This window comes from Candoia aspera, chromosome 8, assembly GCF_035149785.1.
Source record: "Candoia aspera isolate rCanAsp1 chromosome 8, rCanAsp1.hap2, whole genome shotgun sequence".
Classification (NCBI taxonomy): Eukaryota; Metazoa; Chordata; class Lepidosauria; order Squamata; family Boidae; genus Candoia; species Candoia aspera.
Window position 1 is genome coordinate 57,441,191 of NC_086160.1, and position 23,172 is coordinate 57,464,362.

A 23,172-nucleotide genomic window follows, 5' to 3' on the forward strand; every position below is an offset into this window, starting at 1 on the left:
TAAAATATATATCTAGGAATATGAATTGGTGTCATCTTGGTTGAAGTGGGTACATATAAAATCTGCCAGACTGGAATATTCAGAATGGTCAATACATAATTACAAAAAACAAAATATTTAAATTATGGAAAGCAGAAGGAATGTTTTCATAAGCCGAATATAATTTTTGAAAACATTTATACAGAATATGTATTATAACATACATTTGAAAACCAGAAGGATGATTCCTGGCACTATAAATCCAAAGATATGCATCCTGTTTTTCTTAACAGATTTCTTGTGTTTTTTTTTAAAGAAATATGGGAAAAAGACAACAGGGTAGGAGTTTGCTGGACATCCTATAAAGTTCTGTTAATTAAGCAATTTAAGTCCTGTTTGAAAATGGTCAGTTCTCACTATAGATGTTACAAGCTTATTTTCAAAATGATATTCCTTAAACAAGAACAGAAACAAAAGGGAAAGCAAGAGTCTGCATGAAAAGTTTTACTCATAAATTCTGTGTGGAGAAATTCTGTCATGGCAATACCAAAAATAATTTTCATACTAACAGGGCAATGATTCCAATACATGTTGCCCAGAACACACACACACACGCACACGCACACATTACTGGCAAATGTTTTAAACATATTACACATATTTTTAATTGTCAGTGAGCCCCATCCAAATGCACTTCAGGTATCTTTGGGCATCTGGCTCCCCACTAGGAGAAGAAAATGCTGCATTCATATGGGACTTAGCCTGCAATGGCTATTGTTACGTTCTTATTTCCAATCCATCTGCGCTTGTCTATGCATGCAAATATTATTTATCCTTAGCTGTACCTTTGGTAAAGTAATATTGTCTCTCTTGTTCTAACACTGTCCAAGGGCAGCCCTAAAGTGCATAATATCTGTTACACTTTTGTCACCTATACCTTGACATTGACCAGGAACAGAAGCAATAAAGGTAGGATAGGAACTGGCAATAGGGAGAGCGAATTTAATACTGGTATAGTTTTCTACTGATGGGCAGACAGCAGACAGCACTACAACTCGGGAATGGGGAAAGGCCCTAGAGTATGATCCTACCATTGCCTGGTTTCAGCGATTCATTTTATTTATTTATTTATTTCATGCCTTTGAGTCAGTTTTGACTCATGGCAACTGCCTGGACGTGTTCCTGCAGTTTTCTTGGCAAGGCTTTTCGGAAGTGGTTTGCCATTGCCTCCTTCCTAAGGCTGAGAGAGTGTGACTGGGCCAGGTCACCCAGCTGGTTTCTTGCCTAAGGTGGAACTAGAACTCTTGGTCTCCCGGTTTCTAGGTTGATGCCTTAAACACTACACCCAACTGGCTCTTATAGTAGAGTTTCATGCTTTACTATAGCAAATCAAAATGTGGCGTTAGGGCAGAAAAAAGCAAGGGAGGGCTCTGCCCCATTTGTACATGCAGTGCGATGCACAAATGAACAAAGGGGTAGAGTTTGTATTGTGAGGCTGAAATGTTTGTTGCGTAGTTTTAACAAAATCATTGGATTCTGCCTTAGGTATGTAGAATTTTAGCCATTTATTTCCTTAAAAACATTACAGATTATGCTTTACTATGGCTTCCATGTTCTCCAAAAGATAGGATACTTATAATGACAAAACCCAGGGGGAAGTTAGAAGGAAAATAATCTGTATGTTGCTGCCTGAAGTGATGTCATTTACATGTTAACTTGAAAAGATGGTGCTGCACAAATTAACAATGCAGCATAAACAGAACATACACCAGAAACAAGAAGAATTTATCTGATTACACGCAAAGTAAAATATATTGTACCATATAGGTCATGACAACTAATAATTATTCAGAACATACTGTTAACATATTGGAGGTCTCTCCATTCATGAAAATGAAGCATCCTGAGTGAAAGCAGATAGTCAGAAGGAAACAGAACGCAAAATATTCCACTTTCCTACTGGTTAAACTTGAAATCAAGAACAGGCACTAACAAGCTACCAAAGTTGCCTTAAGGAACTTCCCCATATTTATCTGCCAACCTCTCCTTGCAGGTATTGTCATGGAAAGATTTATATAAATGAAAAGAAATAAAATAGGAAAAAAAGGATACAATACTTTCAAATAAAAATAAAAAAGACTGACAGTGCAACTCTTCATGTCTACTCAGAAGCAAGACCTATTGTTTAATCAGATTTTCTCAGCTAAAAGAATACAGAATTGAAGACCAAGGAATGTAACGATGATAAAAGATTAAAGACAAGATGAAATATTAAGAAGAGGGGAAATACCCATAAGAAACCCACATGCCTTGCCCATTTCCATAGATATGAGAACATTTCTGACATATTTTCCAAAAAGACCCAACCGAATGTTAAATGAAATAAACATACAGTAGTTACTTCTCTAGAAAGTTCTAAGAAATGCATGCGAGCTCGATGTCCTAGGAAAAGCTATATTTACTCATTCACAAGCAAATCTTGTTAAGATGTTGGGGGAAGAGAAGTAAGATCTTAATTTTAAGCGCAAAAAGATGTCCATAGTTGAGAACAGCTAATGCCTACCTCTCCCCTGCCTTACCTTATCTGTCTCCATGAGAAACATTTTTCTCTCTAGCTTGCCTCATTTTTTTCTACTGGAGCCAGTGCTAGAAAGAAAAGTTCCTGCAGGGAGATAAGGCAGGAGATAGAGCAGGACACAGTTATCCTTAAAAACAGATGTCCATTTTATGCAGAAACGAAAGCATAGATTGACTTACCACATCTATAAAAATAAGAGCCAGTTTGGTCTAGTGTTTAAGGTTCTGGGCTAGAAACCAGGAGTCTGTGAGTTCTAGTCCCGCTTTAGGCATGAAAGCCGGCTGGGTGACCTTGGGCCAGTCACTCTCTCAGCCCAACTCAGTGCAATGTAGACTAGCCTCCTCGTGGTGCACCCTGGGCAATGTGACGTATCATGGCTAAACAGTCTACACATCTGGCTGCTGGACCTCACAAGGATTTCCCAGAAAGAAAAAGCAGCATGAACATTGAACTGCTATGCCATACAATTAAAAAAAAATCTATAAAAATAACAAAGATGTCATGAAGAAGCCAGAATAGTCTTAGGAGAAAACAGCTGCTAATTTTTAAGGTTTACACTGAGGCTAAACAGTGTGGTCCTCTATCTTTGTAACAGGAATTACAGTAAAAAAATAAAGTTTGGAACACTATAAATCACTGCTGCAGACTGCAGCAGATGCAGGGGTGGTGGTATTATAATGGGTAATGTGCCATCCAAATACTGTCCCTTTTGTACATGCACACATGTTGGGGCAGGGCTTTGATTGTGAGCTGCGACTACCATCTTGCCTGCTTTGATTTCCCCCACCCTCGATTGCTGATATACTAGTCCAGTATATCTGAACTTTCCTATGCTTCTCTATTCATGTTGGTAACTGTGGGTCTTTAAAGCTGCCTTTTGCCTAAAAACCTAACCACCTTTCTTATGCCCATTATCAAGAAAGAGCAGGGATAGCCCTCAAAGACATTCAGCCTGCTCATGCAAGTCATGCATGCCAACCTCATCATCGTGGACACAGCCCAGCTTCTCTGAAGACTGTACATACATTGATAATGCACAGCTACAGCTGAGAGAAGATATGTAACACTTTTATCTAAATGCATGTAAAATCCTCATTCTGAACTTAAAAAGCACAAATGTCTTTATAGGAACCAACATGTTCAGAAAAATTAGGTTTTGAAAATCAAGACCAGCCTTTGTGATATTTTTTAAGCAAATGAGTCAGATTTGCTCAATGTAGCCCCTGTCTGATGAAACTATTTTCCTGCTTGTGAACAGAAGCAAAGCAAGAGTGAACAGCCAGCGTTTATCACAAAGTATACCAGGATGTCCCTGAATCTCAGCTTATTGTTCTATGAAAACACAGTTTTTCAAGCTCAAAAAGATCTCAGTAATTGTGGATTTTGAATTAATACTTGTCTGGCTAATTCCCATCCTTCATTTCTCAATGTTGATACAACTGGTGTCAGCCTTACCAGGTAGACCAGACAGAAAATACAACCAGGTAAGCTAATTCTACTTTATTGTAAAGTTACATTGACAGAATCTTGCAAGTCTGAAAGTACAATTCTCCTGCTGTCTCCTTTCAGCCCAAGAAACTAGGGAGGGTCCCTTCTGAGCCTCTTGCCCTACCCACTATCCAGCTGCGGGCTATATTCTCTCTTATCTGACTGTTCCCTAGGCAGCATCTCTTTGCCCCATCTCCCAAGGTTTTTCTTCCCCCATCCCATTACAACTGAGGACTTAATCTAAGTGATCATTTATTTCCAAAGGAGGCTGTAAAGAACCATAGAATGAACCTTACATAAAATCATTTCAGACAAACATGAATTGTACTTCGAGAAGCAAGCACATTTGCTTTCTTATTCTATAGAGTGTCATGCAAATTTATAATTGGTAATTATAATCATGTTAAATATAGTAAATATTAATCATGTTAAATGTAATAATCTATATTATTAACTTACCTTAACTTGGGGATAAGACTTCTTGTTCTTTTCGCTAGAAGCTCCAGGAAGTCCACCATGTGATGGTCCTTCACAAACATAGCGGAAACGAAACCCCCTCTAAGGAGATTAGTTTTAAAGAATTAAAGAACATTTAATTGAATTTCAAATTCCTGAATAAGCTAGATAAATCAGTAATATTTCTCATCTTCTTTTTATATTAGTTGTTCTATACATATATTCACATATGTTACTAGTATATTAAAATATGTACCTACTATTAATACTGTAGATATTTTAAATATTGCACCACTACAAAATTTAGCAAATACTAATCCAGGTGATACTCCAGTGCACATTATTTTTTCCTTCCATAAAGTTCATTAAATGCTAATTATAAATTACAAATTGGAAGACAATTTATAGCAGATATGTCAAATAATTGCTATAGAAATACCTTATTCCACAAAAAAGATCACGATTCCCAAATATTAGGTATGAAATTCTGATGGTGACTAAACATAAGCACTAAAGGATGCTTTTGTAGTGTTTCCTTTCAGGATAAATAAATTGAAATCTGATTACCATTATTAACTATACTAACAATGCTTTCCCAGCAGATGACCTTCATCTATAGAAATGTTCTTCTAATAGAAATACTGAATGTGAATGTTGAAAATGTTTGTACTTCTCCTTAAGGACATATTTTATTCTTTTTGTTTTTTCTACTGGTTGATCTTAACTTGATATTTATTTTTCATTTTTCTCTGAATATTTGTTCAATAAAAAAAGAAAAAGAATACCTAATCTTAAAGCCTTAATAACAACTCTTCGATCCATTTCCCCCTATTTTAACAGGAGAATTTCACTCAGAATTTACTATAAACGATTTAACATTTCAAACCACTTTTATTGTTCCCCCATCCCCTCTGCTTTTTATAATATTATAACTATGGAAGATTTTAGAACCAACTAAAGCTTTCAACTTTCTGTATCATTTTGGCTGACTCCAATAAAGACTATGCGTCCCACAGATGCTGGATTTTTTTTTGGCTTTCAATTCATCACAACTACTACTCCTACTACAATTATTATTATTATGTCAAAATTTGCTAGTTAAACAAAAAAATAGGTATCTGCACAACACAAATGATAAATTACATATAGTAATGTTATGCTGAAAAAATGAGAACAATTTAAATGAAAAAAATCCATGCCTTTAATGTTAATATGTTTTCTACTACAGATTAAGGTTACTATGGTAACTAATCATTTTGGCCGGGTGAAGAGGTTGAATTTAATTGTCCCCTTTTCACGTGTTAATGGTTGCATTGTCTAAGGGAGGAACTTGCCTGAACTTGTCTTAGTTTCAGTTTCCCTTCTGTGTAGGCTTGCAGAGAGTTGAGAGAAATCTCTCCTCTCAGCAAAAAGCCTTTAAATATGTTTTGCTTTCTGTAAATACAATTATTTTTATAGAAATGCCTGGTGTGTGACTTTTCTGATCTCTCCTGGGCCAATGCTTTCTAAGCACTCTGCCAACAGGTTATGGGCCCAGGAAACAGCCCAGTAAACCCAGTAAGCCCAGTAAAACCCAGAGAGAATAGAGAGATCAGCTCCACACCTCATGCACAATTTAAAGGCAGGTAGCAAAGACCTGTGAAGATTTTCTTTGGAGCCACCTGGAGATTTTCCAGCACCTGACGGTCTACAGGACAAAGAAGCCAGTTGAGGTGACTTGCAAAAGAAGGAAGAAGCCATGGCTACCTCCCAGCCCTCAGCGATGCCTCTGGAGCACCTATCAGAGACCAACTATTTGAACTGGGCCCTGAAGATGGAGATGTATCTTCGCAGAGAGAATCTTTGGCTGCCAATTGGTGAGCAACCCCCCCCAAATCCCAGTGCTGAATGGCTTAGACAGGATGAGCCGGCTAGAGCCACCATTATCCTGGGAGTTGAGGACAATCAGCTAGTCCACGTGTGAGGTATGCAGTCTGCAAAGCAGCTTTGGGACGCTTTGAGAGACTTGTATGTAAAGGCAACAGCAGGAAGTAAAGTTACCCTGACAAGAAAGCTGTACAAAACCTACCTTGCAGAAGGAGATAGCCTTCCTGAGCACCTGCATTATATTCAGCAGCTGTTTGTTGAGTTGCAGGAGAGAGGAATGGAATTTACACCTCTCACAAATCCTATATCCTCCTGTCCTCACTGAATGAAAAGTGGGACACGCTGATTTGTACCCTGGAGGCTATGCCTGAAGCAGACCTCACCCCATTGTATGTTACACAGCGCTTACTCGCTGAATGGGAGAAGAGAGAGGAAAGATCCCCCCCATCTCTTCTGGAAAGCTGCAGTACCAGAAAACAAGGGAAAAGAAGCTGAGGCCACAGCACTAGCCAGCCAGCGATGCTTCACTTGTGGTTCAGCTGGACATTTGCAGAAAGACTGTGTCTTGAGACCCAAGAGTAGAAAGACAGAGAAGAAGAACACAAGGGCAACACAGAAGAAGGCTCTTCAGACAACCCAAATTGCACAGGTTGCTGAGAAGGGTAATTCTGATGTATGGGTGTTAGATTCTGGGGCCAATTGTCATTTATGTAATTGTAAAAGCTCTTTTGTGTCACTGTCTAAAACTGAAGGACAAAGTGTATCTTTGGCTGATGGGTCTGTGACCAAAATTATGGGACAAGGTGACTTGTATTTATCCTGCTTGGGAGAAACTGTAAAAGGTGTGTTGTATGTGCCAAATTTACAATCAAACCTTTTATCTGTGGCACAATTGGCTGCAACAGGGTATGTCATAACATTTAAAGAAAAATGGTTGTGAGATATGAAAAAATGGGAAATTGTGTGCTACTGGTATGTTAAAAGACTCCTTGTACATTGTGCAAAATGCAAGGAAGCCAAGCTGCAAGGCTGCAGTTGGCAACACGCCATATCATGACCAATGTGTACACCTGATGCACAGGAGATTTGGTCATGCTAATTTCAAGTATATAGCACAAATGCCACAGCTGTGTGCTGACCTAAAGATAAAACCCTGTGATAAATACTTAGATTGTGTAGTTTGCAAAGAATGCAAAACACTAAAAGCTCCTGTGAGTAAGCACAGTGACAATTACAACTAGACCTTTTGAAATTGTACACTCTGACATTATTGGTCCTTTTGCTCCAAGTCTTGGACAAGCAAGGTATGCAATGACCATCATCGATGATTTCTCAAGATACACATTTATCTACATCTTAAAACATAAAGATGAGGCATTTGAGAAATTTAAAGGTTTTGTGACATGGGCAAATAGAAAATTCCCTAGGCCTGTATCTGCACTCCAGTGTGATAGAGGAGGAGAGTACCCTTCTCACAAATTCAAAAGGTTCCTAGTGGAAAAGGGGATAGAACAAATTCTTTCTAACCCTTACACCCCTTAGCAAAATGGTGTTGCTGAAAGAAAGGGAAGGCTAGGAGCCTTGATTTGCCTTTAGCAGTACCTTTATAACCTATACACTATTATTTTATTTGTTTTTCAGCATATACTTCTTTGTGGAAACATGCATTGAGTATAGTAGAGCTGCTACATGAGGGTAAGTTTCCTTAATTCTTTATTATTTACAATGCTTTGCCAAAAAACGTATTTCATGCAGAGAATAGAGCTGCTTATTTTTAAAAAAAATCTTTTCAATATGTCATTCATAGGAAAAAATATTACACTTCAGCAAAATCAATTGTTACTAATAGCCAGCCAGTCTTACAAAATTGCAGTTTTCTTGCCAGCCATTCTTGTCTGACAAGCTCAGGCATGCATGCCTAATATGCATTCATTCATCTCAGACATGAAATCTACATTTTCATGAAGGACAACGGTATATCCTGGGTCACCTACGAAGTCACATTACTGAACTCCTTCCTTTCTATTAAGAGGGAAAATATTTATATTTGAAAAACTAGTCAGAATTCTGAGAGAAAGGGAGCAAGAAGCTAATGTGGTAAAGTTGGATGCAAGGGAGGTAGGGGTGGGGAAAAGACAGCTCATATCCCTCCCCCCCCAATCTCTGATTAAAAATGGAAATTGCAGGAAGAAGGATTTATCAAGTTTAAAAAATGGTGTAAAGTTAATACCTGTTCCAAGGGTCTGTATTCTTTAGAGCAGTGTTTCTTAAACTTGGGAGCTTGAAGATGTGTGGACTTCAACTCACAGAATTCAATTCTGTGAGTTGAAGTCCACCCTTCTTCAAGTTGCCAAGGTTGAGAAACACTGCTTTAGAGGAATAGGTAAAAGTTAGATAAGAACTGGGCTGAGGTGAATGTCTTTTTCTGTGTTTTTAAGTCTAATTTTGTCTTTAATGATTATTCTCTCTATACTAGCTCAGTGCATGTGGGATTTGTGCAAACAGCAACCCTTTATGTCAGAGTTGCTTCTAAATAGGAGCACTTGTTATGGGAAATGGACTTATTTTGGTTATCCTGGCAACTGCAAGTCATAACAAAAGATAAGTGATGATTTCAGAAACTGGACACTAGAGGAGACTAAAGATTTTAAGCAGAAGAAGAAAAAAGATACAAACCTGATATCAATAAATACCTGGACTTATAGAATTATACAAAACGTTATAACATCAGAAATATTAAAGGAGATCTTTGAAGAACGGAGCCAGAAGTTAGTAACTACAATATCAACACTGTAAAGATATCTGCTTCAATGGATAGACTATGTCTAAAATATGTTAATGAAGGAATGACAGATGTGGAACATATTTTATCTGATAAGATAGAGAAAGTACAGAATGTGGAACTACAAATAACAGTCCTAGATAATGATTTGGAAAAGGACATTTTCCTGGATATAGAAAAGAAAGATGCTTAAGTTTTAACAATTAAAAGAGAAATGCAAATGATAAACCAAGAGAATGACCTGGAAAATGTTTTCTTATTAATCTGCAAAAGAGGCTTGTTAAAGTCTTGAAGAAATCTGTGTGGTAAGATAAAGAAGAATAGGATAGAAATCAAATCCTACATCAATATTTGATGGAATTAAAGATTAAGACTGTCAGAAGTAAAAGGAAGGAATATAAAGTTAGTTTATTTGATCAAGGTTAAAATAAGACTTTTTTTTTTTGCAATGTTCTAGCAATCCTTTATAGACCTTTTGCTGACACCAGAACTGAAAAGTTGAAAAGTTGTTGCTGATAAATAAGGGATGGGATATGGGATGAAGAAATATCTGTTTAATGTTATAGGGGGCAAAGAGTTATTAAATTTGATTATAGTTGTTGTGATGAAGGTTGGAAGTTACTTCTTTATAGATTTCTCTTTCCTTATCATATTCTCTTTTCTTTTTCTTCTTTCTTTTCTTGCACTTTTTATTTGTTCGTTCCATTCCATTCTATTCTCTTTCTCTAAGTTTAGCTTGTATTAGTTTTTACTATTGTAATTAACATTCTTAATAAAAAGTATATTTTTTAAAAAAGCAGGAGATAGAGCTAGAGTAAGCAGATCCCAGAGAATTTGTGGGAGAGAAGATTTAAGACCACCAATTTTTCATTCTATCATTCTATTATGATAGTTATGCAGCTATCATAATGATCAAATTTCGTACAAAACGTGTTTTCTGTGTTTGGCATTATTTTAAATAAATGGGATTTTATTATGCTAATTTATTAACCTTTCAATATTAAAAAATAAAACAGTTCTCTTCTCTTACCTGTTTAGGTTGTTCAACTATTTGAAGATATGGCCCATCAGCTAGTAAAAAAGAAAATAAAAAAACAGAAGAGTTCATATAAATATTGTATTTCTGAAGACATTTTACAAATGATGTTTTAAGAAACTGAAGACTTATACTGTATATGACTGCAATTCCTAGTTAATATGTTCAACAAAGAAAAATCCTAACAGAATAAAGTAGTGGTACAATTGCATGAGCATAGCTACCTATATTTTTTAACAATAACAATCACAAAATGTTTTCAAAGCATCTAAGAACATCTGCACTATTGATACATTCAAGAAAACTATTTCTAAGCAAATAATAGCTATGCAACTATTTATTTAACAATTTCTGTTATCAATCACTGGTCTTTGGGATAGGTACAAGATAGAAACAAAAAATTGCAATTTCAGTCCAGATTAGGTCCACAATTCATTATACACAAAGAAATTTCAAAGCATAAATCAGTTTATTAAAAATTACAACAATAAACAATAATAATATAGAGAGCCAAAGGAATTAGACATCCAGCAACAAAATGAAACATAAATAAAAAATGACAGATTTTAAAAGATTTTAAATGGGATGACCCGAAGACATATTAAGGCAAGTAAAAACCAGGCGTCCTAAAGAACAATTCATAGCCTGAGGGGATAGGTATTAAAAATACTTTTTGAGAAAAGAAATTGAGATTCTCTTAAGTTTTAATATTCACTCTTTTGTTGCTAGATATTTACAGGTATTTTAAATATTTTTGAGCATTATTTAATTTTAAGGAAAAGTTTTTTTAAAACTTGGTCCAAGATTCAAAAGGCCACATAACAACCTTCCACTGATAAAAAAAACTGTGTTTCAGCTGTCTTCTTCCCACTGTAGTTCCTTATATCCTATGAAACTATCCTTCCTCCTAAAGGTTCCTCACACAAGTACATGAACATGATTAATCTGTATACTTATGTTTTCTGGGCTTTGGAAATGCTAAATAAATTAAACAGTTAAACAGCCAAAGCTCAACAGCAACCTTAACTTTCAAATCATCTTCATATATAATAAATAGTGAATAGAAGAGAATAACATTCAAAGAGAAAGTCAAGGTACACTCTGAGTTCACACATTTCCCTGGGAGAACAATGAGTTCCGGCCATAAAGGACATGAGAATGCAAGTCATTCACACTTCCTTGCACTGTTTGTTAAAAACATCCAGGTCCACTCTTAAGTCGTCTACGGTGTTTAATTTGGGGAAACAGGCCTATAGGACCATAGCAACAACAAAAAAAACCCTGTCATCTTTGCACAGTTGCAAAGAACAGGGTATTTATTTTCAGGAAGTCCCCAAACTTCCCAAGTACTTCACACACACACACACACACACACAGGCAAACACAAACATGAACTGTACAGTGATAATATATAAAGGGTCAGAATGTTATTTGACAATGCCTTTCATTGTCAAATATTTCAAGATGTCCCTTCCTAATTCAGTTCAGGTCACTGCTCTATAGAACAGCGTAAAATGTATAGTTTGGGCACACGTAATTTGTTTTTACATTTTAGAAAACCATAATGGGAGAAGCTGCCCTTGTTAAAGATTTCTCTTTTCTAGCCATCTAGTTAATGAGTAACGACTACCAAGTCTGGTAATTCTCAGAAAGAACCCAACCCTCGTTCTAGAAAACAGATTTGGTGTATTGTGTGATCATATGTTATGATTTTTAATTTTTACCACTGACATACGTTTGTTGCACATTGTGAAATCTGTCCTAGATCTAACCAATCACAGGGAAACTTTCAGAACAAAATATATTAAGAAGGTCTCACAAGTTAAAGTACAGATTAGGGATAGACAACAGATTGGGAATACTGCTGTTCTATGTGATTGTGAGTTCTATAGGACAGACAGTATGTAATGCGAACACATACACAGTGATGCCACATGTAAAAAGAAAAATTAAGAATCCAGAAAGAACTGATCCTGACAATCATAATCTCTATCTCCTGAGAAAAACATTTTGTGATTAGAGTTAACATCACTTGGAGTAGTAAGCATTTTGTAAAACTAAGAATGCTGTGCAGATAGGGCACACGAATAGAATGCATTAGCAGAAGGTCTTAGTAGGGAAAGAAATATAAAGTAATGAAAAATATAACATATAGAACAAATGGTATTTTAGATGGATAGTTTCCTGTTGTAAAAATACATAATTCTAGAATAAAAATGCCTTTGATTTCAGAATGCAAATATATGGTTTTCATCAGTCCAATCCCCCGTTATAGAGAACAAATTCATGAATTCTGAAAGTAGACTGATGCCATATCATTAATATTTATTTGTAGCCATTTAATCATTATTATTTATCTATCATTTATCTATAGCATTTTATTTGCTTCTGAGACAAAGAGATATCTAGGAAAGATTCCTTACATAAAATAAGCCAAATACAATAAAATAATACAATTCCTGCCTTCATGCTTATAATATAGAACAGTACAATATAATCAGAAAAAAGGCAAATGTAAAAAAAGCAAACTCAGGGACCAATTTAATAACTTCAATTACTTTAAAGTTATAGACATTCAGCTAGCCATGTCAAGGAGTCAAAACATTTGAAATATTCTGTGCAGTATTTTTTTTTGCACAGAAAATGGTCGTTTAAAAGCACATTCCTTTTTTTTACAAAAATCTCTTTCCATCATCCGTATATGTAGATATTATTAATAAATGCTGTTAATCAAGCAACAATGGCTCTTACTTGTGCGAAGTGGCAGATCAGTTGCAATCATGCTTGTGTTATTGAACAGCTGATTCATCCCCATGGGGAAATGTTCCATTGCATATACCTGTGTTAAGAATGTTTGCATTTTGAGTAAATCCAGATATTTCAGCTGCTTATAAAAACTAGTTCAAAAATAAAATATTGTAATTTGTTTGGTGACTATATTTTGTCCTGCACAATTACTATGTCTGTGCTACCTCGCCATGCAGCACTTTTACCATCCAGCTATTTACAGCATCTGGTCTGAATTATCCACTCTTAGCCATCTAGTATAGCTAACAGTGAAAACCCCAAATACATTGTGAAACGTGAGTACGATCAATAGTTGAAGTCTGGCGTTCTATAATTCAGTGGTCAAACATACTGAAGGTAAATCCATTTCTTACCTGCAGTTCAGGTAAGAAATACAAAAAATACTATTTAACTATAACAATATGCAAAACTTCAGTTTAAATCTTTCTGAGCATGACATTTTATTAAAACATCCCATTTCAAGTGTGAGCTGTTATTTTAAAACTGTTTCACGTTCACAGTCTCTCAACCCAAGGTATTTCACAGAACTGTTGAGTGACAAAATAAGGGAAGATCCTTATGTGTCACCTTGGGATAAAGGTAATACTAAATAAATTTATATATGATGTATTCATGTAATAACTGATAACCCCTAATGCTTCCCAAGAATCTGCATGTTCTTTTCCTTCAAATCACACTCAGAGTATATTTTTTTAAAGACAACTTTGATTCAACCACTTAGTTCCCATATTCCATTATAAAAAATACCTAATACATCCTACTAAAATAACTATGGATTCTTCTCCTATTTAGCCCTGCCTCCACTTCCCACTCTTTCTTCTGTTACTTCCCATATCAGTGTTTCTGTTTTAAATTTCTGAGCATTTATTATACAAGAGGGTAGGTAACATTTTGCAGCCTTTGGGGCACATTTTACAGCACGTGTGGATGTAATCACAAAGAAAGCCTGGGGGGCTTATCAATGGTAGGCATGGCAATTTACAAAAATATGAACTGTCGAGGTTAGTCGTTGCCATTAGTTTAACACTCAAGATGCCTTCTACCATCTCAGCTTACTTTTATTTTTCTGGGCAGGTGGGCATACTTCTAAACAAAGCAGACGGCTGAAGCCTCCAGCATTTTTTGTTTTCTACCAATGATTTTTTTTTTTTTTTAGAAAATCACAGCACTTGTGAGGTTCAGACTCACTTTTGGTACTTTGTTTTGCAGTATGCCAGCTTTGCTTCTTTTTTTATTTAAAAAATAATAATAAAAAAATTAAGTTACTCGAGGCAGGTAGCCTAGTGGACACCATGATAGCATCCTTGCATGTATTCATTGCCTACCCATGGTACAGATGATCAGATTAATTTCCAGCAATCCTGCAGTGGTAGATATAGACCCTCCACCAACCAGTATCAACAAAATCAGTTATGCTTCACAGTTTTTCGTAGGTGGATGCTATTTATTTGGAAAGTTTGCCTTTCACTACTTTCAATATCATACATTACAAAGAGATTCATAAGTGTCAAAAAGTTGCAACTCCTACTCATTAATGAACAAATAAAGAAATATCTAAATTATAGTTATGACTCACTCAGGATACACTCACCTAAAAATGCAATACCAAGTAAACTTTATATGTCTGCTTTCAAAAAACTTATTTCACATCTTTACCAGAATAAGAATAAAAGTATGCTATTTGTGGTGACTCTCTGGCCTCTTGTGTTTATTTCCAGCTCTTTTTTATATAGTGTCTCAGATATTTATCAAACTGACTCCAGGGGCCGATACTGACTCAAAGGCACTCTCCCCCAAAAAACCCATAATGGATGTGGAGATGACAAAAACAAAACAAAAACAAAACCTACTGTCAATGATTTGGTGTGGTTACTTTCCAAATGGAAAAGGCAAATAGTTGGTAATGTCAAAGGAAAAGTAGTTTCAAGGTATCAGGATCATAATAAAGAAGCATTCTTCCCTTCACTCACCCAACCTATAGGTTGGCTTGGCTTCTCATTCAAATTGCTTAAAGATAAAGGAAGAATGAAATAAGGAAGGAAAGTCTCACTTCAAGGTACTACCACTTCTTGAAACAGTTGCGGCTCACTAAAGTGATGGAGGACCTGTGGGTCCAATCCTGATAGGCAACAATGGGAAATTTACTTAGCCTTTAAAATATCAGTGGTACAACATACTAAATGAAGAATAAGAATGCCCAGATATACACCAACTGATGTGCTCTCATTATGGATTATTTCATGATGTACTTTACCTGAATTTAAATATAGGCATATTTTAGATACTATGTTCTGCAGAATGTATAATGTTCTGACAGTCTTCACTTGTTAAAGAGGTAATAAATCTTCTTACGATTTTTAATACTTTACACTTTATTATTTCCATATTACGATTGCTATTATTGGGTACAGATACTCACCTGATGATCTCCCATTCCCAAGAGATAAGCATTCTCATCTGCCATTCTGAGAGCTGAAACAATTAACCAGGTATTGGTAAGTCAGTGCATAGTTAGCAAATGACCTTTATTACTCAAATTATTGGAAGTAGGAGAGAACAAAATTGAGAGGAAAAAAAATCTATATAAGAAAGAAATTTGTCAGATACTGCAGCATCTATAAAATCTAAGAAAATAAAGATGGCATCTGCAAATTAAAATCACTGTTGATTTTGCTCATTTTTTTGAAAGATAACATGTATATCCCCAGCAACAAAGACCAACATCACTATGACAACAAAACACACATTCGAGGCACACTAGCATATATTTCACCTCCCAGGATGAGCTCATCTAACATCCTAGTGGCCAGGTCTTCAAATCCTCCCTGAAGGTTAACAGGGTCAGGGCCAGTCAAATCATGGGGAGAGGGCAGGATATCATTCCACAGGGCAGGCTCCACAACAAAAAAGAAATATTTCAGAACTGCTTTCCACAACCAGTGAAGGAACTAAGATGCCATCTGCATAAAGCCTGTTAAATTTATGCTAAAATAACTCTCCAACTGTTTAGTTTTCTTTATAGGGTCTATTTGCTTTATGAAAAAATGAAGGGACTTCAAGAGAAAACCGATCAACAATGCTCGAAACATTGCTCATAAACAGTGACGTAGGATGGCTGTGGTTGAGCAATAGTCATTCTGGTTTGAAACAATCCATTTCATCAATACAACATCAGAAATAGTTTTGGTCACAGCAAGCCAAGGCACAATCTATAAAAATGTGTTTCTGCATAAGCCTTCACTAGAAGGAGTTGAGACATAGCATAGTAGTGCTCTTGCAAAAGTCCCAAGGACTTAGAGCAGTGTAACATATTACAACAACCCTTTCAATCATGGGATTTCCATATAAAAATGTCTCAAGGTCTGTATCTCATTGGTATGACTGTATGAATCTGATGTAATTTTGGATGATTCAAGTATGAGCAATATATGGATGCAAATTGAGAGAATAAGAAAAAAAATCATTAAAAAACAAGAAGTAATCCAAAACATAGATTATGTTCTACAAGCACCAATGAACAAGATTCCATGTTTGAAAAATCAACAAATACAGTAGCATCCCACAGGTTAACATACTGCCAATTTTACTTGTACTATTAATAGTTAGTCTTTCACCAGGCAAAATACTTTACTAATACTTTGCTTGTGTCAACTATATAAAAATCCTATAGCCTTAGAAGGGACAGAATGGAACAAGAAGAGGATAATGGACTGCAGATTTCAGTGGCTAGATTCATACATCACACTAAGCCATCGTGTGGTTTAATCTTTGGTTTATTGTATGTGCAGACAGTGTAGAGAATGACATTATGTTACCAGCATTAAGAAACAATTCTTGTCACATGCACCTCTTGTCACATGCTGAAGGCTATTTCTTTCAAGCATGAAAGAACCAAGATTTCTTTCGAAGTCTCTTTCAAACAGTCTTGAACCACAAACATAAACATTAATTTGAATGATGCCATGTTTCATACAAGAACCCCTGCTCCAATTTTGTTTGCAAAATGCTAGTGGCATGTGCAGTCATATAGACTGTAGGAGTTAGTGGTTTTTAATCAGATTATAACTTTTAAATGGTTTACAGCAAATGGAAAAACAAACAAAAAGACACATTAAATGTTCATTGATTTGCCAAAGTATGGAAGTTAACTGCATAAATCAGTACAGAATAACTGATCTCTGTCTGTTTTATGGGACCCAATCCTAGCTACTTTTCTTTGGCAATAAGGAATGTTTATTAATAGATTTTAATAGACTTTCAGACTATTATAAATTTGTCAGTTCAAAGCTATATTTACCAACAGTACACATCCTTATGTTGGCTCAATGCATAAAACTTGGATATAGCCTGAGCGAAAATAATTTCTCTTTTCTTTTCTCATGTGGCCAGATCATCGTTGTTGTTGTCATCATCATCATCATCATCATCATCATCATCATCATCTAAATGTATATGCTGTCTGACTCGCAACAATTTGTTATGTCTGTTTAAAACCACCCTGAGAAAACCAGACTTTGGAGATGGACCCAAGTAAAAAGCACAAAATAGCAATAAAAGAAAAACAAATAGAAACAATGGCTCCAGTAATATAAAATTGAAATAATCATAACATATGGGGGTTTACAAAACCCAATGGCCTAGGACCTGCTGGAAAAGCTTTATAGCCTTTCTGAAGAATATCAGGGTTGAGGCTGTGTGGACCCTGAGGGGTAGGAACACCAATAAAGGAGGCATGCTTCAGGGCAGATTATATTCCATGAGTGAGGGGATCTGAAACAGGCCAACCCTGATGGATCGTATGGAATGGGCAGAGACAATTGGAGAGAGACCGCAAATAAACAGGCCCTAAGATATAAAGAGCTTTAAGGATAACCATCAGCACCTTGTACTGAACCTGGAGGCCAATGGTAATTAGTGCATTTTGTGAAATATGGGCTTACCGAGGTACAACCATACAACCATAACTACTCAAGCCAGCTGTAGCTTCCAAATAGTCTACAGAGTGCATTGCTGCAACCCAAATGAGATGTGAGAGGTGAGTAATGCATGAATGACTATGAGAAAAGCTTCCTGATGCAGGAAAGGGTGCAGTTGATACTCAAGATAAATCTTTGGTGAGGCCCTCCTAGCCAAAGCTGCCACCCGCTCTTCAAGCAGGGGCCATGAGTCTAGGAGGACCCACACATGTGCATGAGTTCCACCTGGAGAAATGCTACCCAATCCAGAGTTCTTCCATTCTGGTGAGTGGATGTTTGTAGAAGCATGAGCAGGTTTTTTTTTCTTTCTTTTTCTTAAAAGAGATGTGTTCTGTTGTGTAGGTTTGTTGCTTGTCTTGGTGAAGTCCTGATGCAGTTGAAATTCCAGGGTAGAGATGGCACTGGTGTTTAACTTTTACTCATTTCAAAGGATTCTGAGTTTCCTGGAGAGAGTATTGCATGATGGCTGTAGTCTGTGGACTGTAGAGGGTTTGTACTCAATCCTTTAGGAATGTCATGTTGTTTGCATTTGGTTAGAAAAATTATGTGACCTACAGTTTATCAAAGCTTATGCCTTTTAATAAATCTGTTAATCAGAAAAGGTGCTAGTAGACTCCATCTGATTTTTTTGTCACCTTAGTTAAAACTATTTAGAGTTTTACAGTTCCAGAACCAGGGCTTTAAATTATGCTCAGAAAAAAAAGGGGAAGCAATTACCATGAAACAGAGGTGATCTAGAGTGAAGCTGAAATGGTATAGCCCCACTTTTATTACAGAACCTTGATTCTTGAAGAGGTCCTAACAGCAGATGATAATGAAGGTGTATTTTCTGGTACACCTAACTTAAATTGCGCAAAAAATAACTTTTAGCTAGGTTTGCCACTTGAACTCAAAATCATATTCAAGAACATCCTAAATATATGAATGCAGATCTTGTTTTTCAAGGGGTATAAAATCCTATGTACACCAAGGTATATCCCTACTCCTGGTTCAGTTTTTCTTGTCACCCATAGCACCTTCATCTTAACTAGATACAATTTCACTTTATTAGCCCACATCCAACTATTACTATGCTGTGACATTCATTAAAAAACTTCAGACTCAAAGGAGAAAGTTTGAAGAAGCATGATAAGAAGAGTATTGACATTTTTGAACTTTGGTGTTGGAGAAGACTCCTGAGAATACTGTTGACAGCCAAGAAAACAAACCGATGGATCATCGAACGAATCAACCCACAGTTCTCACTTGAGGCACAAATGATCAGGCTCAAATTACCGTACTTTGGCCACATTATGCAAAGACTTGGCTCTCTGGAAAAGACACTAATACTGGAAAGGTGGAAGGAAAGAGACCAACAGTGCACCATTGGAAGATTGTCATGAAGAAAATCTACCTTTGTGGTCGCCAGTAGTTGAAAATAAGGTGACTGTACATAATCAATCAATCAAATGAGAGAGACCAGCAGGTGTTATCCATGTATTGCTATCCAACTGCAAATTCTTAGAAAACCATCTCCCAGTAATGTCATGTACAGTACATATGGAGGATAAGCCAAAATCCCAAGGGAGGCCATAAGCCAAGCTTCCCTAATTAGGTCATCCTCCATATGTGTAGACTTCACTTCTCAGAATTCTTAGCCATATTTAGCTTAGCAGTATTTGCAGAATAGTAGTGACAGATATTATACAATATCTAAGTCCACCTGAAATGGGTCTTCTCAGACAGTTATGAAAGTATACATTTGAACACTTAAAAACAGCTGTACTCCTAAACTTTGTGTAAGAAAGACACTCCTTCAAATATGAAAGTATGTCATTTTTTTCAGCAATGAAACACTCTTGAATGGCTGCATAAAAATGCTAAGCACATGTAATGGGTGATAAAATCATCTCTAGATGTGAGAATATTTGTAGTATAAATGTTATATAAATGTAATATATATTACAGAAATATGCATGATAAAAAGAAAGTGGTCTAAGAACAGTTTTTTTTCTCTCACAATACTATAATTTGGGTTCATCCAATGAAGCTGAACTTGGGAAATTCTTCTTTTCAGTGTATAATCCCATAATGTAATGATGGCCTCCAGCTTAGTTAACTTTGCAACACAGGGAACAAGCTTTTGAATTCTCTAGAACTATCAAAGAACTACCCATGAGATTGGGAATAAATTAAAACTGGAAGAGAGGAAGAGAAAGAAGTCGTCTGCACTTAATAGTAGACAGAGCTCTAGTGGAGCTGTACAGTTAATTAAACCAACTTTTGCTACAGCTATAGACATGATTCCCCTCCCCCATTTAAAAGAGAGCTATAAATTCTTGTAGTTACTCAAATCTGTTATACACAATATTTGAATAACTCATTTTTTCCACTTGTTTTTTATGTTTTTCCACCCATACCATCAGTTGGCCTAACCATTCCCTCATAGACATTCAATGCACTTTCTTATGATGGTACAGTAAGCTCTTCAAAAGCATTCAGCCGCAGCCCTACAAAACAATTACCTTGCTACATGTATTAAATTTTACAGGGATCCAGATAGAATAACTTACATTTGTAGCCCTCATATATTTCTCACACTTTTCCACCTTCTTTTTTAACTGTGGGAAGCTAATAGATTACTGAAATGCAGTAACTTCTGACTGGCTTAAAAACAAAACAAAAGAAACATCTGCATAATGTTTTTGATGGGTATCATTAGAAGCTTGGTTCCTGCCCAGCAGCTGAATCAATATATCTCAATCCAGAAAGGAATACTGCATTCCTATCATGGCCCTAAGGGCTGAAGCTGATAACATGGGAATCTTTGATTTGCAAACCAAAGAAAACATTTTATAAATAAGGGATAGGTGGCAGAAACCTTCAAGGTCACAGTCGTCATAGTCCCAGTCATCATAAAGCATAAATCAAACAGCTTTCCCCCCCTCCAAAAAATACATTTACAACCTAATGTAACTGTAGGATACATTAAAATTTACAGAATAGTTAAAAGACTACTGGCAATCTTTGGCTCTTCAACTGCAATTCCCAACAATCTTCATCACTGACCATGCTTCCTAGAGATGTTGAACTTGTAGTTCAGGAATTTCTGGATTACAACAGGATGCCTATTTATGCAATATTATACATTATATATAAATATTACATATAAACATCATGCCTTTTAACATTTCAACTATTAAATATATAAATGCCAAATATTAAAATATAGGTGTTTCTACATTCCTTATGACTGAAGTGGCTGAAGCCTGTATTTAATACATATTAATATTTTTTTAAAATCACCCCTTTTATCTTTCCAAAGGGCAAAATTAAAGAACTGTATTATCAGGCTACAGATTGTACATACTGTAGTAAATAGTTTCAGTTGGAGCATATAAAATATAGCAACTGTAATGAAAAATGTGGTTATTGGGGCAGCATCACAGTTGTTGTTGGAAAGAAAATGAACTTACGTTAGTTCCAAATGTTACTTCGTTATTAAGCAAGGCATGTAGTTTCCAGAAATACAACAAAAATTAAACAAGACTAACCATTATCTCCTATCAAATTAACTTTTGTACCAATAACAAGGCAATTATAAAAAAAAACACTAAAGAAATGTCAGATTGCTATAAACCTTAATAAAATAAATAATTAGAATTCTGTAATAAAAAGCCAAGTAAGAAAAAGTCTGTTAACTGAACAATCATTATTCATAATCGTATTTTGCATCTTTGCTTGCCTGCTTTTTCATTTGTAGAGAACCAAAATGGGAGAGGTTTCATACGTTCCTGGCAAAAACCTGTAAATGTCGTATGTTGACTGAATTTCGTTTTAGTACAATCCTAACTAGTTATAAATCCATGGTATAAGTTTGCAAGGAGCTTTAAATGCATCAGCAGAGTCTCAGTCCTTCAGAAAACTTTATGATTCAAAGTATTTTCTCTCTTAGCTACCTCTTTTCTAGAGAGACCTGTTAATTGTCTTCATAGTTCCTTTTTCTGTAAGATTTACAAATAGGGAGAATTTACTTGTCTGGAGAAGCTGTGTTTATTTCGTAATTCTTACAGTAGACATAGTTTGAATGTATCATAGTGATTCACAAAAGGGAAACTTTGGATTTTCCAGTTGCAATATTTTACAACAGAATTTTTGTTTAAATTGTTCAAATGTGATCCAAAACACCTAATTTAAGTGATTATCATTTTAGTTTGGTTGGTACAAAACAAAGCTTTTATCATCACACCCTAAAAATTCTATTATTATTAAAATATTAGAATGTTCAAGAATGGATTAGGTAATCTGAAAAGCAAATACACCACATGTGCTCATTTAGCATAAATAAATACCATATTACCTTTGCCCGCAGTTATTTTGAGATAATCATCATTAATTTCAGTACAATATTTCCCAATATTTATCAGAGTTTACAACTACTTTTTAAAAAAAAATGATTTATCAGTCCAACAATAACTAGATAAAATGGCAACAGAACCAAATACCTATATAGATTATGATATTGGAAGAAAATCTAAATTATTATAAATTACAATTCCTTTGAAAGGAAGGTCTCTTTTTAATATATTATTTCTCTTTCCTTCTTATAATACACCCAAAATTAACATAACATAATAATGAACAAATATATTATTCGATTCATGATCTCCCTTAACTTGTAACCATCTAATCAACTAAAACTGATTACTGGTTAAAACTTAAGAGTACTAATCACAACTTCTGCCTATCTATTCATTTGACTCTCAAATAAGCCTACTTGCCAAGTTTAACATCACAAACACTTCAACCAAATTACAAATTACTTTTTAAATATGATAGTACATATAAGTAATTTGTGGCTCAACGTCAGACAAAGTGGTCAACACATACACAAGTTTCATGGCTTTCAACCAAAATAAGAATAAAATGCACAATGTGTGTAACCAGGGCCAGTACTTAAATACTTGAACTGGAAATGAAATGTCAATACAGTGACATCAGGAAGGAAGAGACCACAAATATAAATGCAAACAGGAACTTGAATTTTTCTAAAACATTTATCTAACCCCTACAGGAAGATATGTCTTCCATCTTAAAGATGGAATTACTAAAAGTATTAAACGTCTAAAAAGCATATATCTAGGAATAGATTCTTAACCAACTATTCATTCTTCAGAACTGTATTTTTTCTAGGTTTCTCCTTCTATTCCACTGTTTTGCAAAA

General features: G+C 35.5%; 1 protein-coding gene across 2 annotated transcripts in view; it reads right to left on the reverse strand.

Annotated features, from left to right (window-relative positions):
* NFKB1 (nuclear factor kappa B subunit 1) overlaps window positions 1-23,172 on the reverse strand; it is a 74,250-nt gene that overhangs the window by 42,566 nt on the left and 8,512 nt on the right. For both annotated transcript variants that reach the window (XM_063310425.1, XM_063310424.1), the window contains exons 2-5: window positions 15,413-15,465; window positions 12,937-13,024; window positions 10,180-10,220; window positions 4,505-4,603 (exon numbers count right to left, since the gene is read on the reverse strand). In XM_063310425.1, the coding sequence (XP_063166495.1) occupies window positions 4,505-4,603; window positions 10,180-10,220; window positions 12,937-13,024; window positions 15,413-15,457 (273 nt within the window). In that variant the 5' untranslated portion in view covers window positions 15,458-15,465. The remainder of the gene's footprint in view (window positions 1-4,504; window positions 4,604-10,179; window positions 10,221-12,936; window positions 13,025-15,412; window positions 15,466-23,172) is intronic.